The sequence below is a fragment of the Alternaria conjuncta genome, assembly GCF_024043145.1.
Source record: "Alternaria conjuncta strain BMP 0040 chromosome Unknown scaffold_6, whole genome shotgun sequence".
In the NCBI taxonomy this organism is placed as follows: domain Eukaryota; kingdom Fungi; phylum Ascomycota; class Dothideomycetes; order Pleosporales; family Pleosporaceae; genus Alternaria; species Alternaria conjuncta.
In genome coordinates, this window is record NW_026250095.1 from 1,740,592 (window position 1) to 1,754,021 (window position 13,430).

Below are 13,430 nucleotides of genomic sequence, written 5' to 3' on the forward strand. Positions count from 1 at the left end.
GGTATTTTTTGTTTTTAGTAACGAAAACCGTTGAGCGCCTTGCAGGTAAGCTGAAGATCTGTCAAACGGTGCCCCCCAACATGATCGTCAGGTCAACGCAAACCATCAATCGGGGGACCCACAGCAAAAAGATCAACGACACGCGTTCGATGTGCAAACTGCAATGAGGGCCACAATCTCAGGGTGTTTCGGATGATATTCAGGGGGCGGTTATCTTGGATTCAGTGCTCGGGGATGTTTGGGATGGCCTAGGCCTCGTTTAGAGTGGGTTGCATTAGGGTCCACTTTTGGCCCGAACAAGCTTTTTCCCTCAATCGTCCCAATTAGCTGACAGCGAGGCCTCCCACTAGATCTATAAATACGCTCAACACAATTTCACAGCCTCGATATTTCGAGGCCACGATTTCTCACTTCGTCTAATCAACTTCTCGTACAGCTGTCGTGGTTGTGATGCCTTCACCGCTGGACTTTTTTCCTGTGGTTTCGCGTTCTTCGCTGGAAGAAATGCTCTCGGTTTGCGCGCTGTGAGGGGGGCTGCTCTTGCTTTCTTTCCACCCTAGGAACCCGAAACCGATGATGACGACGAGCCAGTATAGGTTGTACGAGATGACGGAGCCGTAGGTCGCGCTGTTTTGCCAGCCGAAAAGAGAGTTAAAGATACCCCAACTGAGCCGATGTTAGCGAGGAAACATCTGGATGAGAGTGCATCACTTACCCGCCATCGCCGTTTTCCAATGGTGAGCAGCACTGTTATCGCAGTCAGTACAAGAGGTTCGGCTTCTGTCACAATGTAGACCCACGTTTACGTGCCACACGCTCTTCCTGATATCGTAGCTACCAGGACCGGCACCGGCTTCTGCAGCACCCTCGCCAGCGAGCTTGACCCAGGCATTCTGTTCGAGGTTCCAGACACCTTTGGAGAACAGACCCGCTGCAACCAGGTAAAGAAAGCACGTCGAGATGACGAGGAAGATTTGTAGAGAAGTCTTGTTGCCGCCCTTGTAAATGAAAAATCCGACCAAGGCACCCGCACCGAGACCGCAGAGTACGGCGAGAGGGAAGCTGGTCGCTGGCGCACCGAGTCCGACACCTGCGATGAACCTGATGGACTGTTCAGCTCTGCGATGTAGGGGCAAGACTGATGTAACTTACAACACTGCTTCAATGCCTTCGCGAAGCACAGTAACGAAGGGCAGGATGAACATAGCGTACTTTTCCGACCATCGCTTTAATCTGCCCTTAATGGGTAGTTTTGAATCCTTTTGCTCCAGTACCTTGGAAATCTTTACACGCCATTTGTCTTGGAGCTTGCTGACGCGGAGCAGGGCAGCTCCCATCATGGTAATGATGACACTTGCGAGGATTGCGAAGGCGCCTTCCCAGATGTTCTCTGCAGCTTCGAAGGCATTGCGACCGGCAGTGTAGAAGGTGCCAATGACACCAGCGCAGATGACCAAGCAGATGAGAACACCAGCTCCAACGCCATACCAGACCTGGCGTACGAGTCGTTTGTGGACTGTCGCGTCATGTTCTGGGCCGAGGGTTTGCTTGAGGAAGGCGAGGAGCACAGAGACAATGATGCTCGTTTCCAGACACTCGCGGAAGCAAATGAAGAAGACTTGATCAGTGTTAGCATTGATGGCATGATCAGCACCACAAAGTGGAAACCGATTGTCCTCGCATACATACCTGGCACAGCAAAGACGTTCGGCATCTTGAGGGACCTTGGAACTGTCAAAGTTGCGTGGTTTGTTACCCTCACTGGGTATTTGATAAAGAACAGAGGACGGATCTAATCAGATGGGTGGACATGCAGCGACTCCCGAAGCTGAGGGTGGCTAACACGCGCCTGCCGTTCGTGTCGATAGCGTTAGACAAGAGCCGAAGTTCGGGCATGCACGACGACCCTGCCTCTTAATTTGAGTTTCTCCCGGTATCACGACGGACCGATCATGCTTCAGCTTTGTGCTGCGTCGGGTGCGACTCCGACTGCGATATCTCTGGTTGTCATCTTCTGGCGTTAGGCGACTACACCCAACCTCAGTCCCATTTCTCTGCTCTGTTTCCGACGACAGATGCTCCAACACCCTCTCCAACCTCCGAGTTATCTGATCCGCACCTTCACATGCCCAGCACGCCAAATCCAATCAAGACTTCGTGGCGCGGACTAGTGCAGGCTTATTGGTCCTTCGGCGCCGTCGCTTACCCCAGACCCTGGTCGATCATGGTCCAGATTATCAGATGGACCGATAACACCCGGTGAATGTCACCCCACAGCAAATCAAGCTCGACAAACTCGCTAGTCGTTACCCAAGACGTGGAAAATTCAATCTGATACTGGGATGATCAAACACGTCAGGCCGAGGTAAGTCTAGTTCGTGAGGGAAAAACACAAAAGCCCCGCTTTGGACACTTTGTGGCCGCCTTCAGACCGTCGAGAACATGGGCTGATGATCTGATAACTCGGCGCCGAAGCATGCGGGCTTGGGATGGTGGAGGCTAAATGCTTAGAGAGTCTTATCTGATCTCCGCACGTCGGATCTTACGTCCTGCGTCTGACGAGAGTGTTCTTGCATCGGCACTAACGTGGGTGTAGCACATGAACTTCCTTAGTACAGTCGTACTCACAGCAGCCTGATCATCAGCGACGAGGTCTGACTGCATCTGATTCTCAGCACTCGCCTCGTGCGCCATCATGGCACTCTCACTATCGAGCCTCTTCCTTCCGCTCTCCCTACTACTATCAGTCGCTACCTGCGCGACCGTCACATATGACTTCGACATAGCATGGACTTATGCGAACCCCGATGGGCAGGAAACGCGCCCGGTTATTGGCATCAATGGCCAATGGCCTTTACCACCTATCGTAGTCACGAAAGGCGATCAGGTCATCGTCAACGCAAAGAACTCTCTAGGAAATGAGTCGACGAGTCTGCACTTTCATGGCTTGTACATGAATGGGACTACGCATATGGACGGTCCTGTTGCTGTCACACAATGTGGTATCCCTCCAGGCAGCTCCTTCACATACAACTTCACCGTGAGTTGCGCAGTCACTGATGGATAGTCATTGCAGTCTTTAACCTAACTAGGTCGACCAACCCGGCACATATTGGTATCACAGCCATGAGCGCGGCCAATACCCAGATGGTCTTCGTGGCCCTCTGATTGTGCATGATCCCGAAGACCCATTCAAAGATCTCTACGACGAAGAAGTCGTCATAACACTTTCTGATTGGTACCACGATCTCATGCACAATCTCTTGGGCGAATTCATCAACATCGCCAATCCTTCCGGCGCAGAGCCCGTACCTCAAGCCGCATTGCTCAATGACACTCAGAACTTGACGGTCGCCATTCAACCAGGAAAGACGTATCTCTTCCGCTTAGTCAACATGGGTGCGTTCGCTGCCCAGTACGTCTGGTTCGAGGATCACACCATGCGCGTTGTCGAGGTTGATGGCGTGTATACGGAACCCATGGAGGCAGATATGATCTATCTGACCGCAGCGCAGCGGTACAGTGTTCTCGTCACTGCCAAGAACGACACCAATTCCAACTTCGCTTTTGTAGGAAGCATGGACCAGGACCTGTTCGATGCTATACCCGATGGGCTGAATCCCAATGTCACGGGATGGCTTGTCTATGATGATAAGAAGGATATGCCTGCCGCAAAAGAGATATCAGCATTTGAGCCCTTTGATGATTTCGCTTTGATACCGCATGATAAGGAAGAGCTGTTTGATCATGTTGATCGGTCTATCACGCTGGACTTGAAGATGGATAATCTCGACGATGGGGCAAATTAGTGAGTCGCCGATCTACTATGACATACGTGCGCTTGTATAATTTGGAACTAACATACGCCAGTGCGTTCTTCAACGACGTAACCTACGTCAGCCCCAAGGTACCCACATTATACACCGTCCTCTCCACCGGGCCCAACGCAACCAACCCCACCATCTACGGCAGCAACACAAACGCGTTCGTACTTGCTCAGAACGAAGTTGTAGAAATCGTGCTGAACAATGATGACCCTGGAAAGTGCGTATATCCCTCTCATCTTCGCATCGTTCACTCTCTACGCCAACGTCGAAGTGTGGATGATGCCTTCATACTAACAACGTTTTCTAGACACCCCTTCCATCTCCACGGCCACGCCTTCCAAGTCGTAACCCGCAGCGACGACGACGCAGGCTTCTACGACCCCACCAACACAACAACACCCCCTTCAACACCCATGCGACGCGACACCGTCCTCGTCCGACCAAACGGCCACATTGTTTTGCGTTTCCGATCTGATAACCCTGGTAAGGCACTCACTCCCCACGCACCAAGACCAACATTCCCATTCAGGACGTTTTCTCTGCGCGACCCTACACTTTCATCTACTAACATCACCCCAAGGCGTCTGGCTCTTCCACTGCCACATAGAATGGCACGTAGCCTCCGGGCTAACCGCCACAATGATCGAAGCCCCGCTCGCCGTCCAAGCCCAGCTCTCCCCTTCTTCCTCAAACAACGCAATCCCGCAATCGCACTGGGACGTGTGTGAAACGGGGCATGTACCCACGCAGGGGAATGCAGCGGGCAACACGGTTGATTACGAGGACTTGCGGGGTGAGAATAGGAGTCCGGGGAGGTTACCGGAGGGTTTCACGGCGAGGGGGATTGTGGCGTTGGTGTTTAGTTGTTTGAGTGCGTTTGGCGGGGTGGGCGTGATTGGGTGGTATGGGTTGAAGCCTATTCAGGGGTGAGAAGGGAGGGAAGGGGTGGTGATGAGAGTGGATTTGAGGGATATGTGATACCAAACAGATGGGTGTGGATATGATAGCTAGTGTGGCTTTCAGCTTGAAGATGTTGTAGGGTAACGAAGTCTCGCTGACGCGACATACTCTTATACAGCGTTAATAAATGACACTCAGGGAAGTAAGTGAGCAATTGAGTCTGTTTTTGATGATACTCCGGTGAGTGACTTCAAGTACAGACTCAATTGCTCACTTCCTTCCCTAGTTATTATCTATTACCCTATATCACCACCTTTGTATGAAACCTCATACAGCGTCAATGGATAATAATTAGAGAAGTAAGTGAGCAATACAGTTTCTCCTCCAAAATTTCATTCTGATGTGAAATTTTACAGCAGAAACTGTATTGCTCACTCACTTCCCTGATTACCACCCGTTACCCTGTATCACCTCCCCTGCATCACCCCCTCACTCATCCCAATAATAACTCCACATATCCGTCCCCATAAAATCATCCGCATAACTCCTCCCCTTGCTCCCCGCAGCCGCTCCCGCAGCAACAATCAACGGCAAAAAGTGCTCCGCCCCACCCCGCGGATGCATAGTATAAGCCCCCGGCCAACTTCTCCAATGCTCAAACTTGCGTTCCCTCTCCTGCTCGCTCTCCGTCATAGCCGCGTCCGTAACAGCACCACTCCACTCCTTGTTCAGCGCCTTGAACTCTGGGTTCCGTGACGTGCCATCGAACATGAGACGCAGATTGTGGAATGTAGCGAAGCCGCTGCCGATGATGGCGATGTTTTGGGTGCGGAGCGAGGAGAGGGCGCGGCCGATGGCGTAGGATTGGGTTGGGGACTCGGAGGAGAGGACCGAGAGTTGGATTATGGGTACGTGGGCGGTGGGGTCGATGAGTTTCATGGGGACGAAGACGCCGTGGTCCCATGCTGTGATGGTGTTGTTAGAAACTGTAGGTAAAAGAGAAGGTTGGGGAGAACGTACGTCTTTTGTCGTCTTTCTCACACTCGATACCAGCGTCTTTGAGGGCTTGTGCTACCTGCTCTGCGACTTCAGGACTGCCTGGCGCGTCATGCTTTATCTCGTAAGATTCTGGTGGAAAGCCGTAGTAATCGTAGAGGAGTTCGTGTTTCGAGCCGCTGGATACGGTCACTTTGCTCGTGCTCCAATGTGCCGTTACCAGCACAATCGCTTTCGGCGCTTCAGGCGTCCCCAGTTTGAGTATCTTGGGTACCTTTGTCTTGAGCGACTTGGTGATGGCGGCGTGCGAGGGGTCGCCGAGTAAGGGCATGGGGCCGCCGCCGTGCGAGAGCGAGATGACGGGTGCGAGACGCGTCATGTTGGTGCTGTAGGAGGATATTGGGAATTGCTGGATTCCTTGGAGGGGGTTGAAAGTTGTGTTGCTGGATGAGAGATCCGCGGATGTGGTTCGTTGGAGGCCGAAGATGGTTGCGAAGAATGAGGAGGTGCGCGTGAATCTCATGTTCCTGGCAGCTGTAGGGACTGGAGGCGGCATATATTCATGCTCAGAGGGAAAGAATGCATTGTCGGTCTCGGCATTTGGATTGTCAGCGTACGAGTCGTGGGCGTCGGTGGCATGTTGAGGGTTTGTAAGATGGGGTTGAGAGCGCGGAATTTCGCCGTGATACAGCTTTGTGCGGCTGGTCCGTGTGCCTGATTACATGTCAACACCACAACGCCATGGGTCGCCGTATATACTGCAACATGCCGGTACGAAATACTATCGTCCTTTGTTGGGCTCTTCGCATTTAAAGATACAGGGGTACGGAAGACAAACGCCACAGCAACCATGCAGGTAAATGAAGGTACAGCAATCACAGCACGTTCACAAAGACACGGAAGTGGAATGTATCATCGTTGATTCGACTACGCGAAGGTTGCGTGCCACCCAACAAATCCATCAAAAGCCCTCATAGCCTTAACACCAGGGTATCAATCGTCATATCATGCCATACCATCCACCCAGAAACTCCTTTCGCCAACACACAACCCACCGTATACCCCGAAGATACACAATGCTATCGTGCGCAACCCAGAAACTCCTGTTGATGTAAGAATACGGTCCCTTTTGTGAGTACAGTGACGTGGGCAATGCCTACCATTTGCGTGTGTACAACGTCAGGAACTCAGAGCGCCTGCAAGAAGTGATGAGCGTCTCTAGATGTCGTCTGCGATCTCGTCGCCTAACTCACTGTCAGTATTGTTCAACCAGGTCTCAAGGTTTTTGAGGTAGGAATACTCACCAAGACCGTCGCCGCCGTCGGCGGAGTCCTCGGTGGACTTGTCTTTGACGACTTCTTCCTCAGAGGCAGGCTCCTTCTTGGCTGCCTTCTTTGGGGCGTTCGGGCCCTTGACGGGAATTCGCTTCTTGGTGGGTCCCTTCTTCTCCTTCTTGGCAGGCGGAGCCTTCTTCTTGGAGTCGGACTTCTCGGCCTCAGACTTGTCAGCAGCTGAAGCAGGAGCAAGGTCCTTGGCGCCATCTTCGGCATCTTCTTCGGGGACCTCGGAAGCAGCCTTGCGCTTCTTTGTGACCTTGGAAGCGGCGGCAGGCTTGGAATCACCACCGGCAGAAGCAGGGGCGGCGACACCGGCTTGTCCCAAGTAGGCGGCGAACGAAGGATGGGCCTCGAGAGCCTTCTTCTTGACAGGGGGCCCTGTATGATGGAGCATCTCGTTAGCATAACTCATGTGCTACCAGTTTGGTAGTACTTGCACATCTTCTTGAGGGAGCCAGCAGTGTTGCCCGTAAGCGTGGCCATGATGTCGTAGTCGAACTATTCACGTTAGTATATGTTAGATACCATGTGTAATGTGACATACCTTGTCGGGAGCGGTAGAACTAAGGAATGCCGCGGCCAACAGCTTGGTCTCTTTGTCCAAGAAACCCGAGAGCAGAGCCTCACCCGCTACGACCTCTTTCTTGGGAGGCATCTTGACAAGGTAGATGCAAGTGGGTTTGATGGATGGAAGAAAGAGAAAGTAAGCTGCAAAGCTGCGAATTGACGATGAAGTTGTTGAAAGCTGTGGGTAAAGGGAAGAGAGAAGAGGGAAGGAAGAAGGAAAGTTGTTGTGAGGGAATAAATGTGGGGTTGTTATTGTGTCTCGTGGAAGAAGACGCAGTGAAGTCGGAATTCGCGCAACGCGCAAACGGGAAATTACCTCTAGGCTGTCATGTTCGAGTTCCGACGCTCTCATTCGTCGAAGGATCGTCCTACCACTGCTATTACCTGTTCGAGGTGAGGAAAAGTATGGTAGTGACGGGCAACATCAAAGTCATGTGTAGACCGCTTCGCATGGCCATGCTGTGGTGACTACGATTAGGCTCCCACCAACGCAACTATCTAGTCCGGAGGTACTCAACACGTTCTAACTTGACTTCGCTTAAACTGGGGTGAAGTGTATACTTTCAGAGTGTAGCAGGAATAGTTACGAACACTTTTGCACTGGATTGGAACAGGAAACATGCCGCTCACATGGGAGGTCTTGTAGATATCGGCATGATAGGTTTCAGTTGAATGGTGTAAACATTTAGCTCTGATGCTGATGTGAAGAGCGAAAACAACGATAAGAATACCCAGGTGCTCAGGATGAACATTGAATGCTTTGAAGAGTATCGAACCGGTTGTTATGATGGAAAGAGAACTTGAACTGAGGAACCGCGAGTAACAGACTGGCACCTACAGACCAGACAATAAGACACCTTTGGATTTGTCAGGAACGTCCATGTGACGCGTGTTCTGGGCTTCTAATTTCCACATGTTTTCGTCAGCTGTAGAGTTCACGATCCGAACAAAATGAAGCCGAGCGAGGGTTCCTTGGCCTGATATCGTTTACCACTACGGCCATAACAGCGGCGGGATATCTATCCTTCCGAGGCGAACGCAGCACCAAAGCGACGGGAAGCAATATCAACAATCAAGCAACGGACCGACCAACTCATCAGAACCGGGGATCGCGATGCGGGCATGATACGACGTCGCCTCTGGGCCCCACTTTCCGATGGAGCACACGCAGGCAGCACACGAATCGGGACTGTTGGCGAGTTGCAGGCGTGCAGCCGTTGCCAAGGTCTTGAGTCGACGTGTTGATATCTCGGAGCGGCGCAATTGAGGTTGAGCAATTCGGCGAGGAGGCTGCAATAATCGGATGACAGGCGTAACGTTGCGGTGGGGTGTCTGGCAGCACTACGGTGGCGCTTGAAGCGCTGGCTACGGCATGGTGGTTTACAGCGGGATGGTGGCTGGGGTAATGACAGGAGGAAGCGACATGCAGTCGGTTGGCAACGCTAGCAGTATGGCCGAATAGCCCTGAACATGAGTAAAGCGCCGGCCAGGAGGCGGTGCAGGATCGCGAATACGAGGTGGTGAAGCGGATGAAGTGGTTAAGAGACAGCTGTTAAAGGCGATGCCGGGTGAGGGAAGTGGAAGCTCATCCGGTCAGTGCAGAGGTGCATGGCTAGGCCCGTGGTGCAAAGAGCGGTAGGCGGGCAGGCCGCAGCTTGGGTGGCATTTCTGGCGTCTATGGGCGGTCGCTGGCTGCGGTGCATGACGGTTTCGGTTCGAATGCGCGTCTAGACATGATCTGCGACCAGCGCTGAGCGGGCCGTGCCAGGAACAGGCGCAATTTTTGTGCGCACTGCCTGTCGGCGCCCGCGTCCTCGACCTGCGACGACGGGACCGTCGACGTTAGCCTTCCATTGCTATATTTCTGACTTGGCTGCTATTTCCCCTTCCTTCCTGGGTGGCTTTCTTTTTTGTATAACACGCCTCATCGCACCTGCCGATCTGTCCATCGCTCCTTCCTCCGTCGACAGCAGTGCCCCTCACCACACATCCCCGCGGAGACACTCGCCAAACAACACCACGCTGCCGATCCATTCCTTCACACGCGCTGGCTATATATCGGCCCTTCTCAAACACACAAGCCAAAATCCGGCGGGCGTCCATCACCGATCGCCGTCATGTCTTCCCACCCGAGCCTCACCAGCACGTACCGTGCGCGCGCCTCACTACCCACGACCGGGCCCTTGGCTTCGTACTTGCTGAGCCTCATATCCGTCAAGCAGACGAACCTCTGCCTCTCCGCCGATGTCGAGACGTCAGCCGAACTCCTCCAACTGGCCGAAGATGTCGGTGACTCAATCTGTGTGCTCAAGACGCACTGCGACATTGTCGTCGACTGGTCGGACAGGACAGCACAGGCACTGAGAGAGATTGCCAAGCGGAAATGGTTCCTCATCTTCGAAGACCGAAAGTTTGCGGACATTGGTGGTATGTCATGTTGGCTCGTAGGATGTTCACTGGCGGGGCAGTCTCTAACACACCACAGAAACCGTACAGAAGCAGTACACTTCTGGACACCACCGTATTGCGCTCTGGGCCGAGATCACCAACGCGCATGTTATTCCTGGCCCAGCCATCGTCACCGCGCTCGAGAAGGCTGCCGATGCCACCATCGCCAAGTACAACACGTCCGTAAACACCGAAATCTCTGCCACACGGCAAATCAATGGCCTCGACGACGATGATGACGAAGAGGACGATCAATTCGTACAACAACAAAGGAACTCGGCGATTGAGTCACCCATCGAGATGGAGGGCGAGGAGAGGCGGCTGAGCATCAAGGCTGCAGACCGCAAGCACAGCGTCGTGAGCGTGACAACCTCGATATCCATGCGTACAGAAAGCATATCGCCGCGTCCAGAGCCAAATGCCAATGGAGAAGAAGTCTTCAACTTGGACGTAGCAACAGAGCTCATCCGACTTGGTCCACCACCGTTCCTCCGGTCGCTTCTGTTGCTTGCCGAGATGAGCTCTGAGGGCCACCTCATGACACCCGAATACCAGAAGCGGACCGTCGAGATCGCACGCAGCCGTCCCGAGTTTGTCATGGGCTTCATTGCGCAACGAAGCTTGAACACTGAGCCAGAGGACAACTTCATTACCATGACACCGGGCTGCCAGCTCCCACCGCCAGGCCAGGAAGGCAAGAAGCTGGGCGATGCTCTAGGCCAACAATACAACACTCCTCGCAAGCTGATCTTCGAGCAAGGCTGCGACGTCATCATTGTCGGCCGAGGCATCGTGCGCGCGCAAGACCGCAAGGCGGAGGCAGAACGATACAGAAAAGCTGCCTGGTCAGCCTACGAGGAAAGGATCAAGAAGGCGTAGATGACTTGTCTACGCGCTATCTACTATAGCTAATATATACCCCTGCGATTCGCAGTTAGCATGCTGCCTGGAGCATTTGTGTACTTTGGTGCCTCTTCAACTACAAGAAACATCAGTTACAGGACATTTTGGGGGCGTTGGAGGTCATTTCCACATACATGAAAACGCATATCACGGCGTTACGATTGCTGGCTCACGTATGAGAATACAACACCACCGTGCCTGCACGCGGCGTTGGATTACGATTTATGCTTTCAAGATGACCCAAATAATTGTGCTGCCACGACCCATAAGCATCGCTTCTTGGCCAGTAATACCTTCGAACAAAAGTGTCATAAATTGCCTAGTAATGCCGCGTGTCAAAGTTTCGTGGAATCATATCCTGTCTATTATGGGTAATCTAGCAGCTGCGTCGTATCGCACATTCACGAATGCCTACGTCGCGTGGGTCCAGGCGCGCGGAGATGTGTGGGGAAAGAGTCGGAGCTCGGTCCTAACGCCAAAAAGTTCGCGACTCTTCTCTCGCATGCGCATGCGACAGCTTCCATGTCACTCTACTACGAAGCCGCGGCGGTCCTCGCAAACACCGAGAACACAGGCGGGTCTCTCAAGTCGCGCATATACGGCAAGAAAGATTTGAAGAGCACACCAGGCCAATTGTTTGCGCTCATTGCGGAAACGTCAAAATGGTCCATTGTGCTCAAGGATGTGATTGAGAAGACCAAATTGCTGGCAGAGGAGAGGAAGGTGGGTAGTTTACTGGCAATAATCTGTGTCGCATCCTGATGTTAATGTGTTTTGAACAGCTTACGCCAATCCTCGCTCTCCTTCTTACCCACGATCTGTTGCTCGCGAAGAACGGTGTTGCTGCAGCCGCCAACCATGTCCTCAAGCTCGCCATTACCAGACACAAAGCCCGTCTGAGCGCCGAGCTCACGAAAGCCCGCATACGATACGGATACGCGACTATAGAGGCATTCAGGGAGGCTGTGAATGATGGCGAGCTTGAGAAGGATGAGGGTGATGCGCCCAAGAGCCGCCATCCTCGCTGGGTGCGCATCAATACCGTCAAGACGACGTTGCAGCAACAGCTATCGACCACATTTGCCGGCTTTGTCAAGACCGAAGATCTGAGCGAGGTTCTTTCTGCGCCTAAGAGGTCGAAGATATACTTCGAAGACCCCAACATACCGAACCTGCTCGCGCTACCCTCCAAGATCGATCTGAGCAGGTCGATCGCGTATACGAAGGGTCAGATTATATTCCAGGACAAGGCTTCGTGCTTCCCTGCCTATCTGCTAGACCCGCAGCCTGACGATGGCGATGTCATCGATGCTACAGCGGCGCCAGGCAACAAGACAACCCATCTGGCAGCTATTGTATCGGACCGCAGGCGACCGGGTGAAGAACAGAAGGTTATTGCGTTTGAGCGCGACAAGGGTAGAACCTTCACGTTGCAGAAGATGGTCAAGCTCGCATCAGCGGACAGCATTGTCCAGGTTAAGGGCAGTAGCGACTTCATTGCTGCAAAGCCTGGATCAGATGAGTATGCCAACGTCGGTGCTATACTGCTCGACCCCAGTTGCTCCGGTACTGGCATAGTGGGACGTGACGACGCGATCAAGATGCATCTACCAGAATCACCAAACAGTCGCCCAGCACCGCAAAAGCCTGAGAAAGGCAAGAAACGGAAGAGAGACGATAAGCCTAAGGAAGCTGACCCTTCAGCGACGCTTGACTTGGATATGGATGAATCGACACCTGAAGAGACACCAATGCACGGCAAGCTAGCCGAGCGACTGACAGCTTTATCATCCTTCCAGCTCCACATACTCAACCATGCTATGCGGTTTGAGAACGCGCATAAGATCACGTATTCCACATGTTCGATACATTTCGAAGAGAACGAAGGTGTTGTCTTCCAAGCATTGGCTTCTTCGGTCGCAAAAGAACGGGGTTGGTCGATTCTCAAGAGAGATCAGCAAGTCGATGGGATGAAGAAGTGGCATAGACGCGGAGTGTGGGAGGACGAGAAACTGGAGATTGACGTGGATGAGTCTTTGAAGAGTGACGTACTGGAAGCGTGCATTCGGTGTGATAAGGGTACGGAAGAAGGCACAATGGGTTTCTTCGTTGCTGCCTTTGTCAGGGATGGCAGTTCACATTCGCCACCAATCATGGAAACTGCAGCTGCTGAAGATGAGGAATGGGATGGGTTTAGTGGTGATGAGATGGTTGAAGAGACAATAAAGCCTGTGGAGACACCGGCAGCTGACGGGACTGAGAAGCGAAAGAAGAAGAAGCGCAAACACTGAGATATACGAAAGAAATGGGAAGGCGCTCAAACCCTCATGGCAGAGGAAAGGGCAGTTGGTGCCAGAACCCTCAGACCTTGAACCAGTACGAAAGCCACCCCTTCACTACACCATTCAATACACTGGCCGTACCTATTCCTTCTCCGCCAAACCCCTACCAT

At 52.8% G+C, this 13,430-nt stretch overlaps 6 protein-coding genes across 6 annotated transcripts; 3 read left to right on the forward strand and 3 right to left on the reverse strand.

The window, feature by feature from the left end:
- Positions 1-416: 416 nt before the first annotated feature.
- On the reverse strand, positions 417-1,714 carry J4E85_004990 (uncharacterized protein; the record flags this gene model as incomplete). The annotated part of the gene is made up of 5 exons (XM_051469240.1): positions 417-666; positions 716-747; positions 801-1,101; positions 1,153-1,618; positions 1,690-1,714. The coding sequence occupies 5 exons, from the start codon at positions 1,712-1,714 to the stop codon at positions 417-419; spliced, it is 1,074 nt and encodes a 357-aa protein (XP_051327455.1).
- A 981-nt stretch (positions 1,715-2,695) lies between these two features.
- On the forward strand, positions 2,696-4,555 carry J4E85_004991 (uncharacterized protein; the record flags this gene model as incomplete). The annotated part of the gene is made up of 5 exons (XM_051469241.1): positions 2,696-3,040; positions 3,093-3,808; positions 3,871-4,044; positions 4,135-4,310; positions 4,500-4,555. 5 exons carry the CDS (start codon positions 2,696-2,698, stop codon positions 4,553-4,555), a joined length of 1,467 nt encoding a protein of 488 aa, XP_051327456.1.
- A 661-nt stretch (positions 4,556-5,216) lies between these two features.
- Positions 5,217-6,362, reverse strand: J4E85_004992 (uncharacterized protein; the record flags this gene model as incomplete). Its single annotated transcript, XM_051469242.1, has 3 exons — positions 5,217-5,692; positions 5,748-6,266; positions 6,341-6,362. 3 exons carry the CDS (start codon positions 6,360-6,362, stop codon positions 5,217-5,219), a joined length of 1,017 nt encoding a protein of 338 aa, XP_051327457.1.
- Positions 6,363-6,941: 579 nt separating this feature from the next.
- Positions 6,942-7,715, reverse strand: J4E85_004993 (uncharacterized protein; the record flags this gene model as incomplete). The annotated part of the gene is made up of 3 exons (XM_051469243.1): positions 6,942-7,438; positions 7,480-7,558; positions 7,605-7,715. The coding sequence occupies 3 exons, from the start codon at positions 7,713-7,715 to the stop codon at positions 6,942-6,944; spliced, it is 687 nt and encodes a 228-aa protein (XP_051327458.1).
- Positions 7,716-9,744: 2,029 nt separating this feature from the next.
- On the forward strand, positions 9,745-10,954 carry J4E85_004994 (uncharacterized protein; the record flags this gene model as incomplete). Its single annotated transcript, XM_051469244.1, has 2 exons — positions 9,745-10,054; positions 10,113-10,954. The coding sequence occupies 2 exons, from the start codon at positions 9,745-9,747 to the stop codon at positions 10,952-10,954; spliced, it is 1,152 nt and encodes a 383-aa protein (XP_051327459.1).
- A 546-nt stretch (positions 10,955-11,500) lies between these two features.
- On the forward strand, positions 11,501-13,269 carry J4E85_004995 (uncharacterized protein; the record flags this gene model as incomplete). Its single annotated transcript, XM_051469245.1, has 2 exons — positions 11,501-11,701; positions 11,761-13,269. The coding sequence occupies 2 exons, from the start codon at positions 11,501-11,503 to the stop codon at positions 13,267-13,269; spliced, it is 1,710 nt and encodes a 569-aa protein (XP_051327460.1).
- Positions 13,270-13,430: the final 161 nt, after the last annotated feature.